The sequence below is a fragment of the Lithobates pipiens genome, unplaced genomic scaffold (genome assembly GCF_037356315.1).
Source record: "Lithobates pipiens isolate NorthernLeopardFrog02 unplaced genomic scaffold, aLitPip1_a1.2 Scaffold_18, whole genome shotgun sequence".
Classification (NCBI taxonomy): domain Eukaryota; kingdom Metazoa; phylum Chordata; class Amphibia; order Anura; family Ranidae; genus Lithobates; species Lithobates pipiens.
The window spans coordinates 125714382-125735569 of NW_027507758.1; the positions used below are offsets into that span (position 1 = coordinate 125714382).

A 21188-nucleotide genomic window follows, 5' to 3' on the forward strand; every position below is an offset into this window, starting at 1 on the left:
TGAACAGAAGGCGATAGCCTGTATGGCCTCACCCCTGATAGCTTGTATGGCCTCATCCCGACCCTGCACATTTTAAATGGGACCTGACAACCCTAGAGGACTATTGTAAGGACGAGAGTACATTATCTCAGGTACTGTCCAAAACATACACTTTGCTCAATACCCCAGCAGGAAAGCCAGACCTGCTGTTGCAGCAATGGGAAAATTACCTACAATGTACATTCATCTATTTGCTCAAAAATTCAGGAGACAAACTATAAGATCCTAACTAGGTGGTATTACATAGATTCTTCCCCAATACGTCAGATAAGTGCTGGAGGTGCCACAAAGGGACACTTCTCCATGTCTTCTGGACTTGCCCATTATTACAAAACTTTTTGACAACAATTGAGAAAATCATTCAGAAGTTACCGGATCACATAATTCAGAAGGATCCTGGGCTCTTCCTGCTGCACGCCACCACGGTCCCGGCACGGTCGTACAAGAAGTCGGTGATTAGACATATACTTAATGCCGCAAAGTCATGTATCCCAGCTACATGGAAGCAAAATGTGCCTCCCTCGTTGGGATTGTGGTTGCACAAGGTGGAAGATATTAAATCACTCGAAGATCTAGTGCTCACAGCCCAACACAAACAAGACGAACACTCCAAAACTTGGGCGTTATTGAATATGTTCATTTATTCCGATGAAGGACAATCCTTACTGAATTTGTAGACTAATTATGAGGCGACTATCTCACCATATCCATTGCACTCATGTTGAACAAATACCCCCCCCCCCACCCCTCTCTTTTCTACCGTCTCTATTTTCTCACCCTCCTTTTCTTTTTCTCGCTTTAACTGAAGGTCTTATTCTTATCTGTCGTGAAGCTGTACCTCCCTTCTAATGCTATCAAGGTCATAGAACAGTCAGTAGCTTGATTAGGTACACTAAATGATACTTATAATGAGATTAAGTACAGTGCCTTGCGAAAGTATTCGGCCCCCTTGAACTTTTCAACCTTTTGCCATATTTCAGGCCTCAAACATAAAGATATAAAACATTTATTTTTTGTGAAGAATCACCAACAAGTGGGACACAATTGTGAAGTGGAACGAAATCTATTGGATTTTTGAAACTTTTTTAACTAATAAAAAAATGAAAAGTTGGGCGTGCAAAATTATTCGGCCCCCTTGCGTTAATACTTTGTAGAGCCACCTTTTGCTGCGATTACAGCTGCAAGTCGCTTGGGGTATGTCTCTATCAGTTTTGCACATCGAGAGACTGAAATTCTTGCCCATTCTTCCTTGCAAAACAGCTCAAGCTCAGTGAGGTTGGATGGAGAGTGTTTGTGAACAGCAGTTTTCAGCTCTTTCCACAGATTCTCGATTGGATTCAGGTCTGGACTTTACTTGGCCATTCTAACACCTGGATATGTTTATTTGTGAACCATTCCTTTGTAGATTTTGCTGTATGTTTGGGATGATTGTCTTGTTGGAAGATAAATCTCCGTCCCAGTTTCAGGTCTTTTGCAGACTCCAACAGGTTTTCATCCAGAATGGTCCTGTATTTGGCTGCATCCATCTTCCCCTCAATTTTAACCATCTTCCCTGTCCCTGCTGAAGAAAAGCAGGCCCAAACCATGATGCTGCCACCACCATGTTTGACAGTGGGGATGGTGTGTTGAGGGTGATGAGCTGTGTTGCTTTTACGCCAGACATATCGTTTTGCATTGTGGGCAAAAAGTTCGATTTTGGTTTCATCTGACCAGAGCACCTTCTTCCACATGTTTGGTGTGTCTCCCAGGTGGCTTGTGGCAAACTTTAGACGAGACTTTTTATGGATATCTTTGAGAAATGGCTTTCTTCTTGCCACTCTTCCATAAAGGCCAGATTTGTGCAGTGTACGACTGATTGTTGTCCTATGGACAGACTCTCCCACCTCAGCTGTAGTTCTCTGAAGTTCATCCAGAGTGATCATGGGCCTCTTGGCTGCATCTCTGATCAGTCTTCTCCTTGTCTGAGCTGAAAGTTTAGAAGGACAGCCAGGTCTTGGTAGATTTGCAGTGGTCTGATACTGCTTCCATTTCAAAATGATCGCTTGCACAGTACTCCTTGGGATGTTTAAAGCTTGGGAAATCTTTTTGTATCCAAATCCAGCTTTAAACTTCTCCACAACAGTATTACGGACCTGCCTGGTGTGTTCCTTGGTCTTCATGATGCTCTCTGCACTTTCAACAGAACCCTGAGACTATCACAGAGCAGGTGCAGTTATACAGAGACTTGATTACACACAGGTGGATTCTGTTTATCACCATCAGTCATTTAGGACAACATTGGATCATTCAGAGATCCTCGCTGAAGTTCTGGAGTGAGTTTGCTGCACTGAAAGTAAAGGGGCCGAATAATTTTGCACGCACCACTTTTCAGTTTTTTATTTGCTAAAAAAGTTTAAAATATCCAATAGATTTCGTTACACTTCACAATTGTGTCCCACTTGTTGGTGATTCTTCACAAAAATTCTTCACAAAAAATTAAAATTTTATATCTTTATGTTTGAAGCCTGAAATGTGGCAAAAGGTTGAAAAGTTCAAGGGGGCCAAATACTTTCGCAAGGCACTGTATACCTGCATAAATGGTATGGACTGGTCGGGGACTATAAAGTATGTTCTCTACGTTGAGCTAACATGTCCCTCACTCTTGTTTGACATATGTTACGTCACCCTTCCTGGAGATTAGATGGGAAACTTGATTGAAGACCTACCCTGTTTCCCTGAAAATAAGACCTAGCGTGATTGTCGGTGATGGCTGCAATATAAGCCCTACCCCCCAAATAAGCCCTACCCTTTTCCCCCGAAAATAAGCCCTACCCTGGAAAGACCTACCTTCTACTTTAGCTAGGGCTTATTTGGTGGGTAGGACTTATATTGCAGCCATCACCGACAATCACGCTAGGTCTTATTTTCGGGGAAACAGGGTATATACCTGTTAGAATGTCAATTTTGACTACTGTTGTACTGCATATCTCTGTACTCCTCCTTTTCTTTGTAATTTGAAATAAAAATGTATATAAAAAAAAAAACAAAAAAAAAAACAGCTCTTACTCAAACCTAATAATCCCCCTCCCCCTCTGAGTCACTGCCCCAGAATGAGTATGCACATAAAGACTTTGGACTTTTCTATGACATTCCTGATGTTTTGGATCAGTACCTCAAAAACTACTGAGACCATAAAAATACAGAAAGGAGTGCCAGACCAAAATTAAATGTTGGAAAGCAAAAGTCATTTAAAAACATGCAGCATGTTTTGGGTGCAACACCAATCCCCTTTCATCAAGTCTCAAAAGATAGGATAGAACTTGTGTGGACTCAGAAAACAGTGACTTCACATATCTATATTAGAGCCAGTATTGAGCTCTTCTCATGGAAGATAGATCAATTATTGTGCATCAAAAGATCTCCAAGAAATGAGTGAACAGTCCCGAAACAGAGCACTTTATGCTGTGAGTATACATGCTCCACCACAAAAAAGCCTCAACCTGTCCCTTAAGGGTAAAGGCTCGCCACCATTTCTGACCTTCCCTACAAAAGTCAAAATGGCATAAAGGTGTCAAGCTCCAGGACCCAGGACAGCCTATGTATATTTCCCAAGATGTTGCTTAGTGAAATCACAAAGCTCAGCCTAAACTTTGGCTCAACCAACCAAGGAATCTTTGTTTTTCTCCCAAATAAATTACAAATCCATAGTGTTCACCGCCATAATAAAACTCTTTATTCAAAATAAAAAGCACTCACATATGTAGGGAACAAATACAAGCACTTCTCCTTGCTTGCCACTCACTCATATAGTGCTGTCTGGGAGAAGAGAAAGTCTCAATATGAAATAGCAACACGAGAGATCCCACAGCATACAAATAAGTTTGTTTTCTTTTGATGTTTTGGAAATATTATATGCAAGTATACATTGATATTTCACCATTTATAGCCCATTTCATGATTTTGATACACAGGGTGAGCTAGCAATGTAAAATCGAATGTAGCACATAGTTAAAATACCTCTTTGAATATGTTGTTCTGGAGTCAGAAACTGCTGAAGCCAGTAATAGAGCACAACAGCTGGATGACTAACATTTTAGGAATTACGTCAACAATAACAACTCCCATAGTAAGGAAATAACATTGTATCAATTAATTATCAAGAAAAGTTTCCTTTCATACTTGAACTCTTTTTTTTTTTTTTTTTTTTCCTGTCTCCAGATTTTATGCACTTTGGTCTTTAGGCTAAATTATTATTGCCAGTGTACTATCAGGCAGTAGAGCAGATGTATGAATTCCTAACAAGGGCAGATTTGCAAGTCCGGAAGGAGTGGGTGTTTTAATTATAATACAGTTAATATATTCAGCCCGCCCTGCAAGACCAATCCTCAGTGGAAGTTCGAAGTCTAGATTATTAGAACATCGAGAAATATAGAAGCTCTTGTACTACTTGTTTATGGAGTCCTATGATATGTTTATAAGGTGACACACTGTATAATTAACTTGAACCTTTACATAGATGAGTGACAAATTCTGTGTTCAGCAATTGGTTTCTATAAACCCTTCAACATCTCACTGTTCTCTATTAATAGGCAGGTTTCAGTGCATATTTATTTGAGGTGTAATAATTGCATCTCCCTGTGACTTTTAAAAGCTGGAGAAAGACAATAATTTGGCTAGTTTAAAAAAAAACTTCAATCAATTAAATAAGGAGAAGAAATATTATTTTGGATTTTTCTTAAAGCGTTCTCAAACCTACCAAAAACTGCCTATGCAGATAAGGTGTGTCTGTAGATCAAAACAAACAGTGTAGCTTTGACTGAAGTTTAATATTGCACTTATTATAGGTGTAGGTTTTTTACGTGCCTCATGAAGCTTGACTGGAAAAATCACAGGACGTTGCTAAGAAAGGCCCAGCTATTACTGCTCACCTTTACCATCACAGTAGTGAGTGCTCAAGCTCTGAGCTCAGAGCTACTGCATCAGTTGGGAGAAAGTGCATGTAATGGGGTTTGATTCAGAGACCATCCCCTCGGAGGACTTGAGAGGACGTGTTGTGGGCATGGCTTGGTGGGAGCCTGAGCTGAGACTTCTACACACTTCATCACAGTGGGTTTGCTTCGTTGTGCAGCCCATGGGATACAGCTTTTGTTTTCCATTGACGTTTGGAGCAGAGCTAAGCTCCTTTCCTGGCCGACTCTCATAGCGAGGGGCACAGGACTAGAAGCCCTCACAGCCTGAGCGGCACACATAATTCCATATCTAGTTTTCAATGTACGGTAGCTGTATATGGCTGCTGAGTTGTCCACCTACACTTAGATCTTGGCTACATGGGCCTTTCGTCAGTTTGACATTCATTTGTGCCCTACTCTAATCCTTTCATACAAGTCAATATGAATTGCATGAAGGAAATTTGATCACAAATTGAACTCTTCTACCAGTGTATACTAGCCTCTGTGTAATCTTCAAGTGGCTCTAACTGGCACTTACACAAGGTAGAAGACTCTTTTCCTGCCCCCATGTGGCTGGGCTAATCCGCAAACGCCAGTGATGTTAGGTGAGGGTAAGGGCAATATGTCAAATGCTTCCCTATACCTGTAAGTACCAGGTATGTTTTTAGCTCAGAGCAGCTAAACAAACCATTGCACGGGAAAAGCACACATTTCCTTTCATTCTCTTAATGCACAACAGAGTAAAGCACAGCTCCAGATTGCTCCACCATTCAATGCCCCTGAGACAGCCTAGGTGCAGGTTTGGCTCATATTCATAATTGATGCAAATAGTAGGGCTGGATAACCACACATCACAGAAGAATGAAACTCCAACTTATTGAATTGATTCAAATCCTTAGACAACAGCATAGTGACACATATGAACCAGGTTTATGCGTTTCACGTCCACGGATGGTTAGCCATAACCTTGTCAGGTTATGACTAGGCGTCTGTGGACATAAATGTGAAACGCATCAACTTGGTTCCTCTGTGTAGCTGTTATGTTGTCTAAGGATTTTGGATGTAGATAAAGAAGTTGGAGTTTTAGCTTTCCACGATGTACAGTTATCCATGCTTACTATTAGTATACTTTAATTCTCTTCTTCCGTCTAAGCCAGCCATGCTTGAAATATTCAAATTTTCCTTTCTTTAGAAGTGATTTAACATATTACTACATAAGCATTTTTGAAATTATAATGCTATTAAAAAAATTACTTTAACCACTTCCAATCCCAGCTATAGTCATATGACGTCCACAGGAGGGATCTCCCATCCTGGACGGGCATCATATGATGTCCCTGGCTTCTCAGCCATCTGGGGGGCCCCGGCCGCATCACTTGGGAGCCGATGTGCGGGTCTGGTGGCCACGATGTCCACTGGGCACCCGCGATTGACCGTTAACAGAGCAGGACTGTGAATCTGTGTGTGTAAACACACAGATCCACATCCTGTCAGGTGAGAGGAGACTGATCATGTGTTCCCAGTACAGAGGAACACCGATCGGTCTCCTCCCTTTGTGAGTCCCCTCCCCATACAGTTATAATCACTCCCTAGGTAACACAATTAACCCCACAATCGCCCCCTAGTGTTAACCCCTTCCCTGCCAGTGACATTTATACAGTAATCAATTCATTTGTATAGCACTGATCACTGTATAAATGTTGAATGATCCCAAAATAGTGTCAAAAGTGTCCGATATGTCCACCACAATGTCGTAGTCACAATAAAAATTGCAGATTGCTGGCATTAATAGTAAAATAATAATAAAAATGCCATAAAACTATCCCCTATTTTGTAGACGCTATAACTTTTGCGCAAATCAATTTACGCTTATTGCGATTTATTTATTCTTTACCAAAAATATGTAGAAGAATACATATCGGCCTGAACCGAGGAAAAAATTTTTTTTTTTATTTTTTATTTTTTTTTATTTGATATTTACTATAGCAAAAAGTAAAAAATATTGTGTTTTTTTTTTTTCAAACTTGTCGCTTTTGTTTATAGCGAAAAAAATAAAAAACACAGAGGCGATCAAATACCACCAAAAGAAAGCTTGATTTATGGGGAAAAAAAATACAAAAACTTAATTTGGGTACAGTGTTGCATGAGTGCACAATTGTCTTTCAAATTGCGACATCGCTGAAAACTGAAAATTGGCTTGGGCAAGACGGGGGTGCAAATGCCCTGTATTGAAGTGGTTAACATTTCAGTCCGCATACCATTTTAATATTCCAAAACTGTTCTTGTAATATGGCAAATTGTGAGTGTCCTGTTCACTGTAAAGACTTTCTTTCATGCACAGCACTATACTATAAAACACTAAGTGACCAATTATTGTAACAAGCATGTCAAACGGCTTATAAAATCGATGGCATGTAATATTTCTGCTATTTGCAGTAATCGCTTTCATTCAACATGGACTACTGACTCACTGTTCAGTGTTAAACATGCTCATTAAATCATCATTGCTTTCAGAACTACAGAGCTAAAAATCAACTAAGCACCTTAATGTTTTTTTTGATCGTTTTTTTAATGCTTTATCTATATAAGAAACAGGACACATTTTAAAAAGAGTGCATATACCACTTAAAAAGGTTTTATTTTCAAGTGTATCTATGGCCAAAATGTAAGATGATGTATTCATTTCCACATGGTATTTCAATTATTTCTAGTCTAGTCCTTTTCATCTGAACGATCTTGAAGTTTGTAAACTTGGCAGAGATCCCCACCCGTTTATTTACTTGAAGTTTGGGACACATACTCACTATGCCCTGTGAGTAGGTACTGTTGTGTCACATAAGTCACAGAGCCTGCTTTCTGAACAACAGAGGTGATGAGAGGGGGAGTTTCAAGAGCCAGAGTCAGTACAGGAATCACTGCTTGCAGGCAGCAAAGTACCATGGGATATGTAGTCCTTAGAAATCGAACATAAACAACAGAGAAGCTGCAAAGCATGTAGGGAATCAGTAGGTTGTGGAAAGAGATGGCCAGCAGACAGGCAGCACTCACATAAAAATAGTTTTTTCATGTAAGCTTAGAGTATATTGGATAGTCAAAGTAACTATTGTTTGTATTGCCTTTACAATGCTGATGTTATTTTATGCAGCGTACACTCGATCAGACTTTCCGGCAGACTTGGTCCGTCGGCCCGGAATTAGTCGGTCAATTCGATCGTGTGTGGGCTCCAGCGGACTTTTTTTTCCGCAAAAGTCTGACAGACCTAGAAATAAAACATGTTTTAAATCTGATGGACTCAAGTCTGATGCACTAAAAATCGGGAAAACCTTTCATCTGTGTGCTGGTCCGATGGACCAAATACAACGCAAGGGCAGCTATTGGCTACTGGCTATTGAACTTCCTTGTTTAGTCCCGTTTACATCATCACGTTCAAAATGAACGGACTTTCAAATGGACTTCTTCCGGTTGTGTGTGGCCAAGTCTGTTCGTTCAGAAAGTCTGTCAGGAAGACCATCGGACCTAGTCCGTTGAAAAGTCCGGTCGTGCGTGGGAGCCTATGATCAGCTTCTATCACTCTTTTATGGGAAACATCTGGCAAAATATACCTGTAAGATGCTGGGATCTTGGCTGTGTGTACACAAAAAGGCCTGGGCTGGGTAACAAGCCAGAAGCACTTGTGACCTCCTATAATAAGAGATCAACAGGAGTCAGTAAGCTGCTGTGTGTGTGTGGCGGAGGAAGGCAGATCTTTTCTCTCATCACCATTTTCGGGTGCACAGTGGAGATCTACTAGCAATAAGAGTGGACTGTTTACAATGTGCATTTTGATCAATTTTTATTCTTTTTAGAAAGGTTGAAATATTTAAATTCACAGCGGGATTCACTTTATGGAGATATAGCAGATTCTTTCTCTCTTCTCCATTCCCGGGTGCATTGTGTGTTGCTTCACAGTGGGGATCTACTATTAATAAGAGTAGACTGTTTACAATGTGCAATTTGATCAATTTTATTTATAATATTCACTTCAGAAAGGTTTAAGTACTTCAATTCACAGCACAGATTCACTTTATGGAAATATAGCGTGACTTGACATTGGAAATTGTTGATTGACGTGTCTATCTTGCAGGAAGTCACTGCTTTCTTTCCATACATATTTAAATGTTATTATAAATCACAATTTATATCACAGATCAGTAATTTTTTTATTATTTATTTATTGATGTTATTTTATTGTATTTATTACAGGTATTTATACAGTGCCGTCAATTTATGCAGCGCTTTACATATTTATTATGCATTCAGATCAGTACCTGCCCGCAAGGTGCATACAATCAAAGGTCCCTAACTCACATTCATACATACACATTCTAGGGCCAATTTAGACAGGAGCTAATTAACCTACCAGCATGTCTTTGGAGTGTGGGAGGTATCCAGAGGAAACTCACACATGCAAACTCTAGGCAGGTAGCGTCGTGATTTGAATTCGAATTGACAACCCTAGTGCTACCAGATGGAAGTGCTAATCACTTAGCCACTATTACAAAAAAAATGAATGTGTACACTGTGACTATAGAATTCTTAACCACTTCCGGACCGCACGGCAATATACGTCCTCAATTTGAAGAGGAATATTATTGTTATGGCAACAGCTGGCTGCCATAACCCTGGTATCCTCTTCTTCAGCGGGCGGTCCGGTTTCTGATAAGTGGTCTCTGCGACGGATTTGCCGTGAGATCACTTTTATCGGCGGAGGGAGAGAGCCACCCCCACCACTCTCTGCTGCCCTCTGCCAATTACCGGAGCCGTCGGTAGCAGTGGAGGCGAACGGATGCTTCTCCATACCATTGCAGGGTGGAAGCAACGTCAAAACATCACTTCCGCCCATAGCTCTTAAAGGTCTTTTTTTTTTTTTTGTGAGAGGTCCTGTCCTGCTTTTTTTCTATTACAAGGGATGTTTACATTCCTTGTAATAGAAATAAAAGTGAAACAATAAAAAAAAAAAAAAAACAGTCTAAAAATAAAAGGTAAAAGAAATAAGATTTTTTTTTTTTAAACGCGCCCCGTCCCGCCAAGCTCATGTGCAGAAGCGAATGCATACGTGAGTAGCTCCCACATATGAAAACGGTGTTTAAACCACACACGTGAAGTATCGCCACGATCGGTAGAGTGAGAGCAATAATTCTAGCCCTAGACCTCCTCTGTAACTCAAAACATACAACCTGTAGAATGTTTTAAACGTTGCCTATGGAGATTTTTAAGGGTAAAAGTTTGTCGCCATTTCACGAGCGGGCGCAATTTTGAAGCATGACATGTTGGGTATTAATTTACTCAGCATAAGATTATCTTTCACAATATAAAAAAAAATGGGCTAACTTTAATGTTGTCTTATTTTTTAATTCGAAAAAGTGTATTTTTTCCCCCAAAAAAATGCACTTGTAAGACCGCTGCGCAAATACGGTGTGACAGAAAATATTGCAACGACCGCCATTTTATTCTCTAGGGTGTTAGAAAAAAAAAGTATAGTGTTTGGGGGTTCTAAGTAATTTTCTAGCAAAAGAAAATGTTTTTAACTTGTAAACAACAAATCTCAGAGGCTCGCTCGGTCCTTAAGTGGTTAAAGCCTTTTATATGAATTGATTGTCCACATGAGTTTCTCCTCTTCTCTGGACAAATCTATACTAGACTGTTAGACCATGTTCTTTTCTTTTCATTGATTTCTCAACACAGATTCAGAATATAAAAGTTAACAAATACACATGTACGACATTTCATAAAATATATTATCACATTATTTATATTGATTTTGTTTTCCTTTTCAGAGTGGATGGGCTGAAAAGCTGAACTCTTTGAAGAGGTCAGAGAAGGTAGCACTTTTCTCATTATTATTACTATTTAATGGTACCAGTGTAATTTTTTGCAGCAAAATGCTTCAAAGCATAGTTATGATGTGCAAAGCATTAAGTTTCTGCATTTTGTACTTTGCTTTTAACTTTAGAGAATGCCCCATTAGGGTCATATGCTATCCCGTATTTCTATATATGCTACATAAAAGTTAATATTTTGTTTTAAAGGTCAGAAAACTTTTTAGAAAAGTAGGAATAAAATAATGATTTCTGTACATTTGACGTAAAGCTAAAGGCATTTTTTTTTAAATCTGGATAGATTAGTTAAGGGATAAGAACCAGTGTCAGGTTTGTATTGCTGTCTGTGTTCCCGTTCGGAAAATTCTCTCTCTCTCTCTCTCTCTCTCTCTCTCTCTCTCTCTCTCTCTCTCTCTCTCTCTCTCTCTCTCTCTCTCTCTCTCTCTCTCTCTCTGTTCCGATCACCATCTGTCACTGAAACTTTTGAATTGTCACCAGAACAGGAATACTGGTTTTCTTGGCCTTTTGGCTAAGATCAAGTGTAGTATCTGTTCTTATCAGTTTGGCACTGGGTGAAGTTTTTGAGTGTGTTCACACAACATGGGCTTTCAAAAAAAACGAAAAAAAAAAACGTATCAGTTGCCAGAGGAGGCACTGTGCTGCTTCTATGTAGGGAGGTGGCTATACAAATCCTCTGGTGTAATGGTACCTAGACGGTTTGTATCGGCAGGGACCGAACTCGAGTGCTCCTAGACTTGGAGGCTGGTACTCGGTCGAGTCCGGGAGAGCCAAAAGGGTGCCCCTGGTGAGGATGGGGGCCGCACTGGTCTGGCCAGAGGCCAGGTCATTTCATCCCTTTGGCTAAGATTGGTGTGGTCTCTGCTCCTGTCGGTGCCCGGTGGAGGCGCTGTCACCCTGAACTTTGGGCGGGTCAGGGTGTTCCCATGCAAATCCGCCAGTATGTGAGCCTGGAAGGCTAGTATGGGTGGGAGCCTTAACCAGCAGTTTTCTCCTTGAGAAAACCAGCAGGGCTTGCTATCTAGCAGGGATGGAAGCTGCACTGATCTGGCTGAAGGATTGGGCCGGAAAGAAGCCTGTGGTGTATGTGCCACTAGAGTGTCAGTCCAGGGGTGCCGTAACTTCACTGTGAGTGAGGGTCATTTTGAATTATGGCACCAAGGTCACTGCACTTCGCACAATTTTTTCACACCTGCCTCTAGGGTCGAGCCTTTTGGCTGGGACCAGAGTAATTTTTTATTCCTTGCTGAAGGCCCGGCCATTGTATTGCACAACGGTTACTTACACTTCCTCTCTCCACTTCCTTCCCCCCACTTTATTAATTTTTTGCCCTGTTTGTCACTTTTTTTGTCTTTTTTTGTTATGTACACATTTGTTTCACGTTTGACTGGTAGGGTGTAGATCCTTGGGCCTGCCCTGAACGTCTTGGGAGGGGGTGGACATGGCCTTCTGGCTAGGTTCGTCCTCTCTCATGGGGTCTCCCTTCGGGGGGAGTCCCACCTAGTACTTGGGTGGGTCTGTCTCGGCAGACCCTCCAAAGAATGGGGTCTGTCTGGTTTCGGCCAGAGGGACCAAGTGAAAGTACTTCAGTCCCCACCTGGAGCCTAACGCCCAGGGGATCAGGGTCAAGGTCCTTCTCCTTTGGAGGACTAGTGTACACCCTGTGCATGTTTTATGTATCACTCTTTATGTGTGTGCACTTTTTTTGCACCATGTGGAGTTTTTTTAGTGTGTTCACACACCACGGGCTTAAAAAAAAAAAAAAAAAAAACCTGTTCAAGAGGAAATTTCTCTAATGTTTAAAAGATGTCCTCTCACTTCCTGGTGAGTCTCCAGGACAAGAAGTGAAGAAAAATCTCCTTAATAAGGGAAATCTCCCCACAGATGGCAAAAATAAAGAAATTGCAGCTGTTTTACCATTCCCACCCCCTTACTCTATTCAAAATGGAAAACAAGCTTTGGCCTCAGATATACTTTAAGCAACATAGCTTTATGCCAGGTATAGTAACCCTTAGCTACCAGTCATGACACACCTGTCATTGTTCTCCACGCATGCTCAGATCGAATTCCTAGACCAAAGCTATTGGCTACTAGCCTGAACGTAGTCCCGTCGTAACGAAATAACGTAGTCACGTTACGTACGATCGGATTTTCCGACAACTTTGTCCGACCGTGTGTATGCAACACAAGTTTCGGACAAAATCCGACGGATTTTGTTGTCGGAATGTCCGACCATGTGTACAAGGGCTAAGAGGGAAGTTTCAGGAAAAACCCTTTCCACGGCCCCTGCACTGTACACGGACCCCCTGTACAGTACACAGCCCCCTTTCTTTGCACATCACACAGCCCTCTTTCTCTGCATGTCATAAAGCCCCCCCTGCACTTCCAGGAGACCCCCAGTCTCGTGGGACAGCATTGGCAGCAGACTCTAAAGTTGTGAAAATATCACTGTCAGCCCCTTCTCATACACCGCTCCTCCTGTGTCAGGGTCATTGTAATTTAGAGCTTCTAAATACCTCAATTAACACCGCTCTTTTGTGGACCCGGTCATGTGACTGATCTCTTCTGCTGTTTCATTGAAGGTCACATGACCACTCTTCTCCAATCAGAAGCTGCACTTGAGGAGGAGGCAGAGCGGGAGGAGGAGAGCTGCGTTAATTGAGGTATTTGGAGGCTTCCATTTATATTGAGCGTGACACAGGTGGAGCGGTGTAGGGAGAAAAGGCTTGCAGTAATGTTTTCTTAACTTTAAAGTATGTTGGCAGTGCTGTTCCAGGGCCAGGAAAGGCGGGGCAGCCGGCCCGACACCCTTTAATGGTTGGTAAAAATAAATAAATCGGCGTATAACACGCAGGCACTGTTTACCCTCTATTTTCAGGGGGGAAAAGTGCGTGTTATATGCCGATATATTTGGTAATGGCTTTTGAGTAACCAGAATAAATAAGCCCATTAGTATGATAGATAAATAACACTAAACCAGCATTTATGGTAAAAATTGGTAAGATGTGGACCCAAACACCTTTTTACTTTTCTTTTTCTTTTCTTTTTAATAGAATTCACCTTAAACTATTGCATCCCAGAATCGTATAATCAATAAAGAAATATTAAAATAAAGAAAATAATAAAATGGACCTATAAAAAAATATATATCTTTTTTCCTGAATATATACAAAAATATGAACATGAAACATGTGCGCATCAGCATTTGCAAAAATTTCAAGCAACATCAAAAACTGCTACCATTCATTCTACAGGGCCTCTGCTTTCAGAAAATATATAATTTATGGGGTTTAAAGTATTTACTAGAAAGCAGATTTTAACATGTGTGCAAAAAATTCACAAATTGCCTTGGTAGAAACGGGTTTAATATTTTGTATTGCCCTCTTTAGTATCAATGATGGTTTGCTGTCTTTTGTGAAAGTTGTGAATGAGGTCCTTTTTTATCTTATGCAATATGTTGAAATAAATGCAATGTGGGATTAAGCGACCAAGCCAGTACTTGCCTTTTTGTCAATGGACATAGGTGCTCCTTTGAGCAGCAATGTATACAATAAAACCAAAAACTCACAAACAAAATTAGTTCAGTTTTATAGTTAATGTAGTATATTTATCTGTAGGGAGATCCAGAATTTTTGAAGAGCACATTCATTCAAGTGTACCACGACACAGCTTACCCTCTTCTACAATCAACATTTCTCCAGGAACCTAGATGGGCAGATGATGAAACAGAAGCTGCACGCTGGAAAGCTATTGCTGATTTCCTAAAGCAAAACAGGGAGAAGGATGGAGCCCTCCATTACCTGCTGTCACCTGATTGTCTTCACAAGCCCTTTGACATGTCAGAGATAACATATGACTTTCTTGATGCATCGAGAACCTCTGTGCTCACTGCATGAGAAGTGTGCTGAGCAGGGTTTTTGAAATGTACTTTTTCAAAATGACTATAGTATAAATATATATATGTATATGTTGTGCATTGATGTTAAGTTGTTTCTTTTTTTATATATACTGGAAATATTTAATTAGCAAAGGTTTGTACAATTTTTGCACTTATTATAAAAAAAATGTTTTTCCATGTTGCCTCAGCTGGTGGTTTTGTATTATGTCTATCCTAATCATACAGGACACAAGCAAAGTATTCATAGACCCTGGTTGTAGATTCCTGCCTTCAGGTGATTGGACACTGGGTGCCTCCCCCATATCCCTATCGCACGTCATGAATCCTCAGTTTTATTCTAGTATTTTAAGGTGAATCACCTCTTTTTCTTTATGGAGAATCACTGTTAGCTTAATTAGTTTAACTCCACCACTGTTTATTAAATGCCACAAATAGAAGCAGTGTATCCGAATTGGCAAAACCTTGGGAGCCATTCCCAGACCCCACACTGTGGGGACAGCCTGTAGTGTTGCTCCGGCAATGCATTTTGAATGGACGCTTACCTCAGCACTTGGTACAGCGAGCGTAGTCCACTGCTAAGGTGCTATACAGGTCCAGGGCTGTAGTCCACCCTATGAAACCTTGCCCATGAAGACCCTTTCGAGGGTATGCCAACTGAGACATGCGAAGCCTAAACTTTATATACAGCAAGCTTCATAGACAGGTAAGTTGGAGTCACCCAGTATGATTCTGACTGTAAAAGACTGGGGCTATATTTCAGTTGTTTTCTCGGCTCTTCTCTCTCATGCTCTCTTCCCCACTAACGTCAGCTGAATCTTGGCTCTTCTCTCTCATACTCTCCTCCCCACTGATGTCTGCGGGCCCCTCCCTCTGCAGTACACGGAGCGGGCTGATGTCAGCGGGGATCTCAGAGAAGAAGAGCAGATCACACGTGAATGCCCAGGGGAGATGTAAAAGGTATTTTTTATGGTATAAAACTGTGGATACACTAATGTACCGGTGTAATATTTTTATTAAAAGTATTTGATAAGGATTTCAAGCAAAAAATTTTTTTAATGATTAAACTGACTTCTGACCTGACAGTGGGAAAGGGGGGTGGGGGGGTGACGCAGGAGCTTTTTATTGATTTATTCATGATTGACTTTTAGAACATGGAGAGGGGTAAACGATGCCACACAAGCACTGTGCTATATATCGTGCTTTAAAGGGAACTTATTTTTTTTTTAATTTTTTTTTTAGAGTTACAACCACTTTAGTGCCGTAATTAAATAAGACATCCCCTGAAAATAAGCCCTAGTGTGTTTTATTGTAGCAAAAATTAATATGAGACCCGGTCTTATTTTTGGGGAAACACAGTAGGCAAATAATGGGTTGAATACAGACATTTTTGTCCTGAGCTAAAAAGTTTACCACCTCTTCTCCTACCCCTGTTTTTCTTTTTGAGTCGGATCCTGATATGTCTTACCCTTATGCCCTGTACACACAAGCGGATTTTCCATCAGAAAAAACTTGGATGGCTTTTCCGACGGAATTCCGCTCAAGCTTGGCTTGCATACACACGGTCACACAAAAGTTCTCGGAACTTTCGACCGTCAAGAACGCGGTGACGTAATTTTTTTCTGAGCATGCATAGGAATTTTGCACGTCGGAATTTGTACAGACGATTTGGAATTTACAATTGGAACTTTTTCCGACCGAAAAATAGAGAACCTGTTTTCAGTCTTTTGCTGGCTGGAATTCTGCCAGCAAAAGTCTGATGGCGCATACACACAGTTGGAATTTCTGACCAAAAGTTCACATCTGACTTTTGCTGGCAGAATTTATTTTCGTGTGTATGGGGCTTTAGACAAGGCAGAAACAGAAGGAAATAAAGAGGACATTGAGGCAGTATTGGAAGAAGATGTGGATGATTTTTCTTCCCCAAATTGCTGTATTATTGAAATATGAGCTTCATGCAAAATTTGCCAACATACATTCCAGAGAAGGGCAGCAGAACGAATAAAGGGTCTAGAGGACCTTAGTTATGAGGAAAGGTTACAAGCACTGAACTTGTTCTCTCTGGAGAAGAGAGGCTTGAGAGGGGATATGATTTTAATGTACAAATACCATACTGGTGACCCCACGATAGGGATAAAACTTTTCCGCGTAAGGGAATTTAATAAGACACGTGGCCATTCGGTAAAAATAGAAGAAAAGTGGTTTAATCTTAAACTGCTTAGAGGGTTCTTTACTGTAAGAGAGGTTAGGAAGTTAAATTTCAGTATGTCAGACTGGACTAGGGCAATGAAAAAACAATATGTCCCTGTTTTCCATGATTGCGCTTAAACAGAGCAATTACCCTCTGCTCTGCTTTTTTGTGTGGCTGCTCCAGAACAAGACATAAGATTTTTTTTTAGAATGGCCTAATCTCCATTCACATGAGCAGAATCTTGTGGCTAAAGGCCCGGGCAGCAGAAGCTGCCTATATTAGATGCCTCACACATATGCCTTTTCAAGTAAAACATCTGTTTGGGGAGGCACTTGCCCAACTCATAGAAGATGTCACAATAGGGAAGGTTTTGCTTCCACAGGGAAAGATCCCAAAACCCCCTTCCTCAGCAGCCTCTATCTATGCAAAACATAGTGCACCTAATAGCTCTACCCAGGCTTCAACTTCCAATCCTAAATTCAACCCTTCATTTCAGCACCCCTGGGCGACGTAAGTTAATGCGTAGGGCGGAGCGACGTGCTGACATCACCCCGTGCTTGATTCGTTTATCCAGGACGGTTTGTCTGTTTGTGCTCCGGCCCGCGCATCAGACTTTGGGCTCGTTTTTAAACTGCAACATTGTAAGTGTACTACTTTCTTTTAAACAATAAATACTCATAAGGTTTTACACTATATGGAGCGCTTCTATATTTTTTATGTAGCACGTATATCCATGTGATGGTCTGATTGGTCGTGAGGTGGTTGTTCGGAATCCGTGATTGTGCCTGCTGTCTTTTGGAGCCAAGTTGCGTTCCATTATATGCATTCCTTGATCCTCTGTTATGGGGGATCATGGTGATTCGGTAAGAGTTTATTCCTGCTGTTTGGGTGGTGGATTCAACACGGTTCCCTGCTCATAAGTTTTAAGTTTTAAGACGTCTTTTTCACATTTATATGGAGTTTTATCTTACAGTGCCACTGTTCACAATCTTTTGATTTCCAATCAATTTCATTTGTGTACTACATGGATTTTATATGTTTTTTACTTTATTTTTCATTAACATTCATGTTCTCTTTTATTGATTTATTTTTTATGAACACAATCTTTTTTTGGTTATTAACGTTCTGTTTCATTGTGGATTCATAGTATATTTGATCCTTATCATAATTTTTCACTCACTGTTATGATATGCACATGATTCTTTCACAATATTTGAACAAGAGGTGATTTATAGATGTTACCTTTGATTCTATATTTTTAGAATCACATGGGCAGCACGATTCTAATTTTTTCTAATTTCTGTTTCTGTATCAATGTCATACGTGAGAATTGCACCTCCCGATTGATTGAATGGTTGGAAATAAGTTCTCCAGCCATTTATTTTAGTTTTTTCTTAGTGCAGTTTCTTTTATCTTTTTTTCCATATTGCCTTCACTAACAAGTCTTTCACAGTCCCAAATGCTATAGACATGAGATTTGGATCTTTCTTTAAAGCCTCCTAAGTGCCTCTTGGCCCTGCAATGCAGCCTATTATTGTTTCCATGGAGATTTTTGAGCCCCCTGTGGTTTGGACCAGACAAATGTCCTGGGACCCTAATTCTATTCTTACAGATCCTTCTGTTCGTAAGAATTTGGAATTCCCCCTTGCTGCTTTGCAGTATTGCTTGGATAGTTTTGAGGACTCTCTCCAGCATATGTCTACAATGCAATGCAGAGCTGATGCCTGGAGCAGATGTCTTTTTGGGGACAATGTCTCGTTTGTGAACATCTGGCAACTTTTATAAAGGGGCTGGCCTTTTTTTTAAAAGCAAATTTTTACTCTGCAAAAAGATGAAGGTCCAGCAGGTAAGTCTTAGTCTTCCTGGTTTTGGAAAAAAAAAATCATTTTGTCCTTCCTTGTATAGATAGATTTGTTGCCAGGTCCAGGGAAGCTCAAGCCTTTGCTGTAGATGCACACTACAGGATCAAAGTGTTTTTTCTTGTTGCTATCACTTCTGCCAGGTGAGTATCAAAGCTGGTGGCTCTATCGTGTATACTAACTGCTGCAGATTTCTTGAATAACAGGATTTAATGTGCACAGGGAGGGGTAGGTCTATGCAGATAACTCCAGTCTCCAGATGAAACTGGTCATATGAAAGTTATATGCACCAGAGAGGACTGTACTGCTGTGACTGATACCCCTTGATGTCCAGAATACAAGTCTATGGCTGTCAGGGGGTCTAGTGGGTATCACACAGAATAGAAAGTGTGCCTACTGCAATGCCCATGAAAGAAAACACAGGGAGGGAAGTGAAGGGAAAAAAAATAAAAGAGCAGCACCGTTTTCCACCAAGCACCAGAGGGTGAAGCAGAAGCAAATGGAACAAACCTGGCAGGCAGGAGTTCTGCTTTAAAGCAGCTAATGACAATATTTTTTTTTTACATATTTAAAATCAATAAAGGGGCCCTTACACCAATCCTCCCTACCCCCCCCCCCCCCGTAGGCTTTGTGAGTAATTGGACCTCAAATTTTATAGCCAAAACACTTTCACATAACAGCTCATTTCATTTTGGTTCCTTGGCAGCTTTGGAAGCTTTCCAGTCTTTGTTAACAAATATCAGGTGTGCAGGAGGAGGATGTGAGCAGAGTGCTGAGTAGTGGAGTCCTGTCCATAAAGGGAGCAGGACACAGGGATTTCAATTTTTTTTTTAAAGCACATGATTAGAGTCTGAGGCTCTAATTAGCTTCAAAAAAGGGTGGGCTTGGGGCGCAGAGGACTGAACTAATATTCGTTATTGTCTTCCTGATTCTCCTCCCGGCCAATCAGAAAGCGGGTCCTGAGTCCCGAATGGCCAGGGAGTCTTAGGACTCCCGGCCAATCGGGTCTCAGGACCCACTTCCTGTTAGGCCAGGAGCAAAAGCAACAGCCCCGGAACGAGGTTCTCCCCTTCGAAGACTGAAGCCATCAGGCTGAGAGTCAGGGAGTAGCTTAGCCAGTGGCACGGTCCTCTCCAGCCGGGAGACATAATCCAGTGAATCAGTCTCAGATCCTCCTAAGGAGAAGTAGCACAACCAACTTATCCAGACTCGGCTCCCTCTTCCAGGGGCGGCTCACCCGCAGCCAAATCCAGCACTCCATCCTGGAGAGCAGCAGTCCTAGCCTGGATCCTTGTCATCTGCCTCCTAAGGTAAGGAGGCCTCTGATCATCGCCTTCCCATCTTTCTCCTGCTCGGGGGGGGGGGGGGGATGGGAGGCGATCGCCACCTTCCCCTCTGTCTCCTGCATGGGGAGGGGGTGGTTGGCATTGGTTTGCCCCCCTCCCCCCAAAAAATATTGAGCACCAGCCCCCACTGCAGTTAAGAGACAGTGGCTTACTGTTGCCACCAGGAAAGGATGTGCTTAAAGCTGAACTCTAGGATTGTTGAAAAAGCTATACTTACCGTCAGCAGTGGCCCCTCCCGCCCCCCCAATCTCCTTGCGGGGCGCCAGACGCATAGAGATCTAGGTTTTTTTTTTTGTGCAGCACATGATTAGAGCTGGAGGCTCTAATTGGCTTCAAAAAGGTTTGACTCGGTGCACAGAGCACTGTGTCCTGAGCCCACCCACTTGTGACAATAGCGAATCAACATTTGCTATTGTCTTTCTGCTTCTCTTCAAGGCCAATCAGGACAGGAAGCGGGTCCTGAAGCAACCGAATTGGCCGGGAGTATAAGCTGGGGAAGCTGCCTGCGACCCGGATGGGGTGAGTGGGGGAGGTTTGTTTTCCACCCCCCCCCCAAAAAAAAAGTGGAACACGAGCCGCCACTGGTGCTAAGAACAGATTTGAAAGATCTCGTTGTTTTTGTAGTGAACTTTGGAGAAATTGAGCTCAATACAGATTTGTGCCTGCATCACACAATATATAACCAATCTGGCTGTTGGGATTGGCTGGGTGGATTTTTTGCAGCCAAACAGGGGATACCTCTGTTAAGAAGCAAATGCAAATGAGCATTCTTGTACAATTTGAATCCGATGCTAGATCATTATTCTCTGTAGCCATTTTTGGTTCATATACTCTGAGGTGTTGTGGACAAAATAGGAGCAGTCACCGTACCATATGAGACAAATTAATCACAACTGCGGATACATCTTCAGAACTGGTAAATATTGTATATACCTCTAATGGAGAGTCAATTATGGCCAATTTTATTCTTCCTGAGGTTATTAGTAATGAGCCATACAAGCTGAAGGTCCCACAACATTCTATCATTCCTTTGTTTTTTGGAACATCTCCCCCA

General features: G+C 41.4%; 1 protein-coding gene and 1 pseudogene across 4 annotated transcripts in view; both read left to right on the plus strand.

The window, feature by feature from the left end:
- The window catches only part of NPHP1 (nephrocystin 1), a 135874-nt gene extending 120100 nt beyond the window's left edge, over positions 1–15774 (plus strand). For 3 of the 4 annotated variants that reach the window (XM_077486087.1, XM_077486088.1, XM_077486089.1), the window contains exons 20-21: positions 10784–10828; positions 14461–15774. In XM_077486087.1, the coding sequence (XP_077342213.1) occupies positions 10784–10828; positions 14461–14739 (324 nt within the window). In that variant the 3' untranslated portion in view covers positions 14740–15774. The remainder of the gene's footprint in view (positions 1–10783; positions 10829–14460) is intronic. The other variant, XM_077486091.1, reaches the window with a different exon arrangement.
- LOC143990605 (U2 spliceosomal RNA) lies at positions 11334–11461 on the plus strand (annotated as a pseudogene).
- Positions 15775–21188: the final 5414 nt, after the last annotated feature.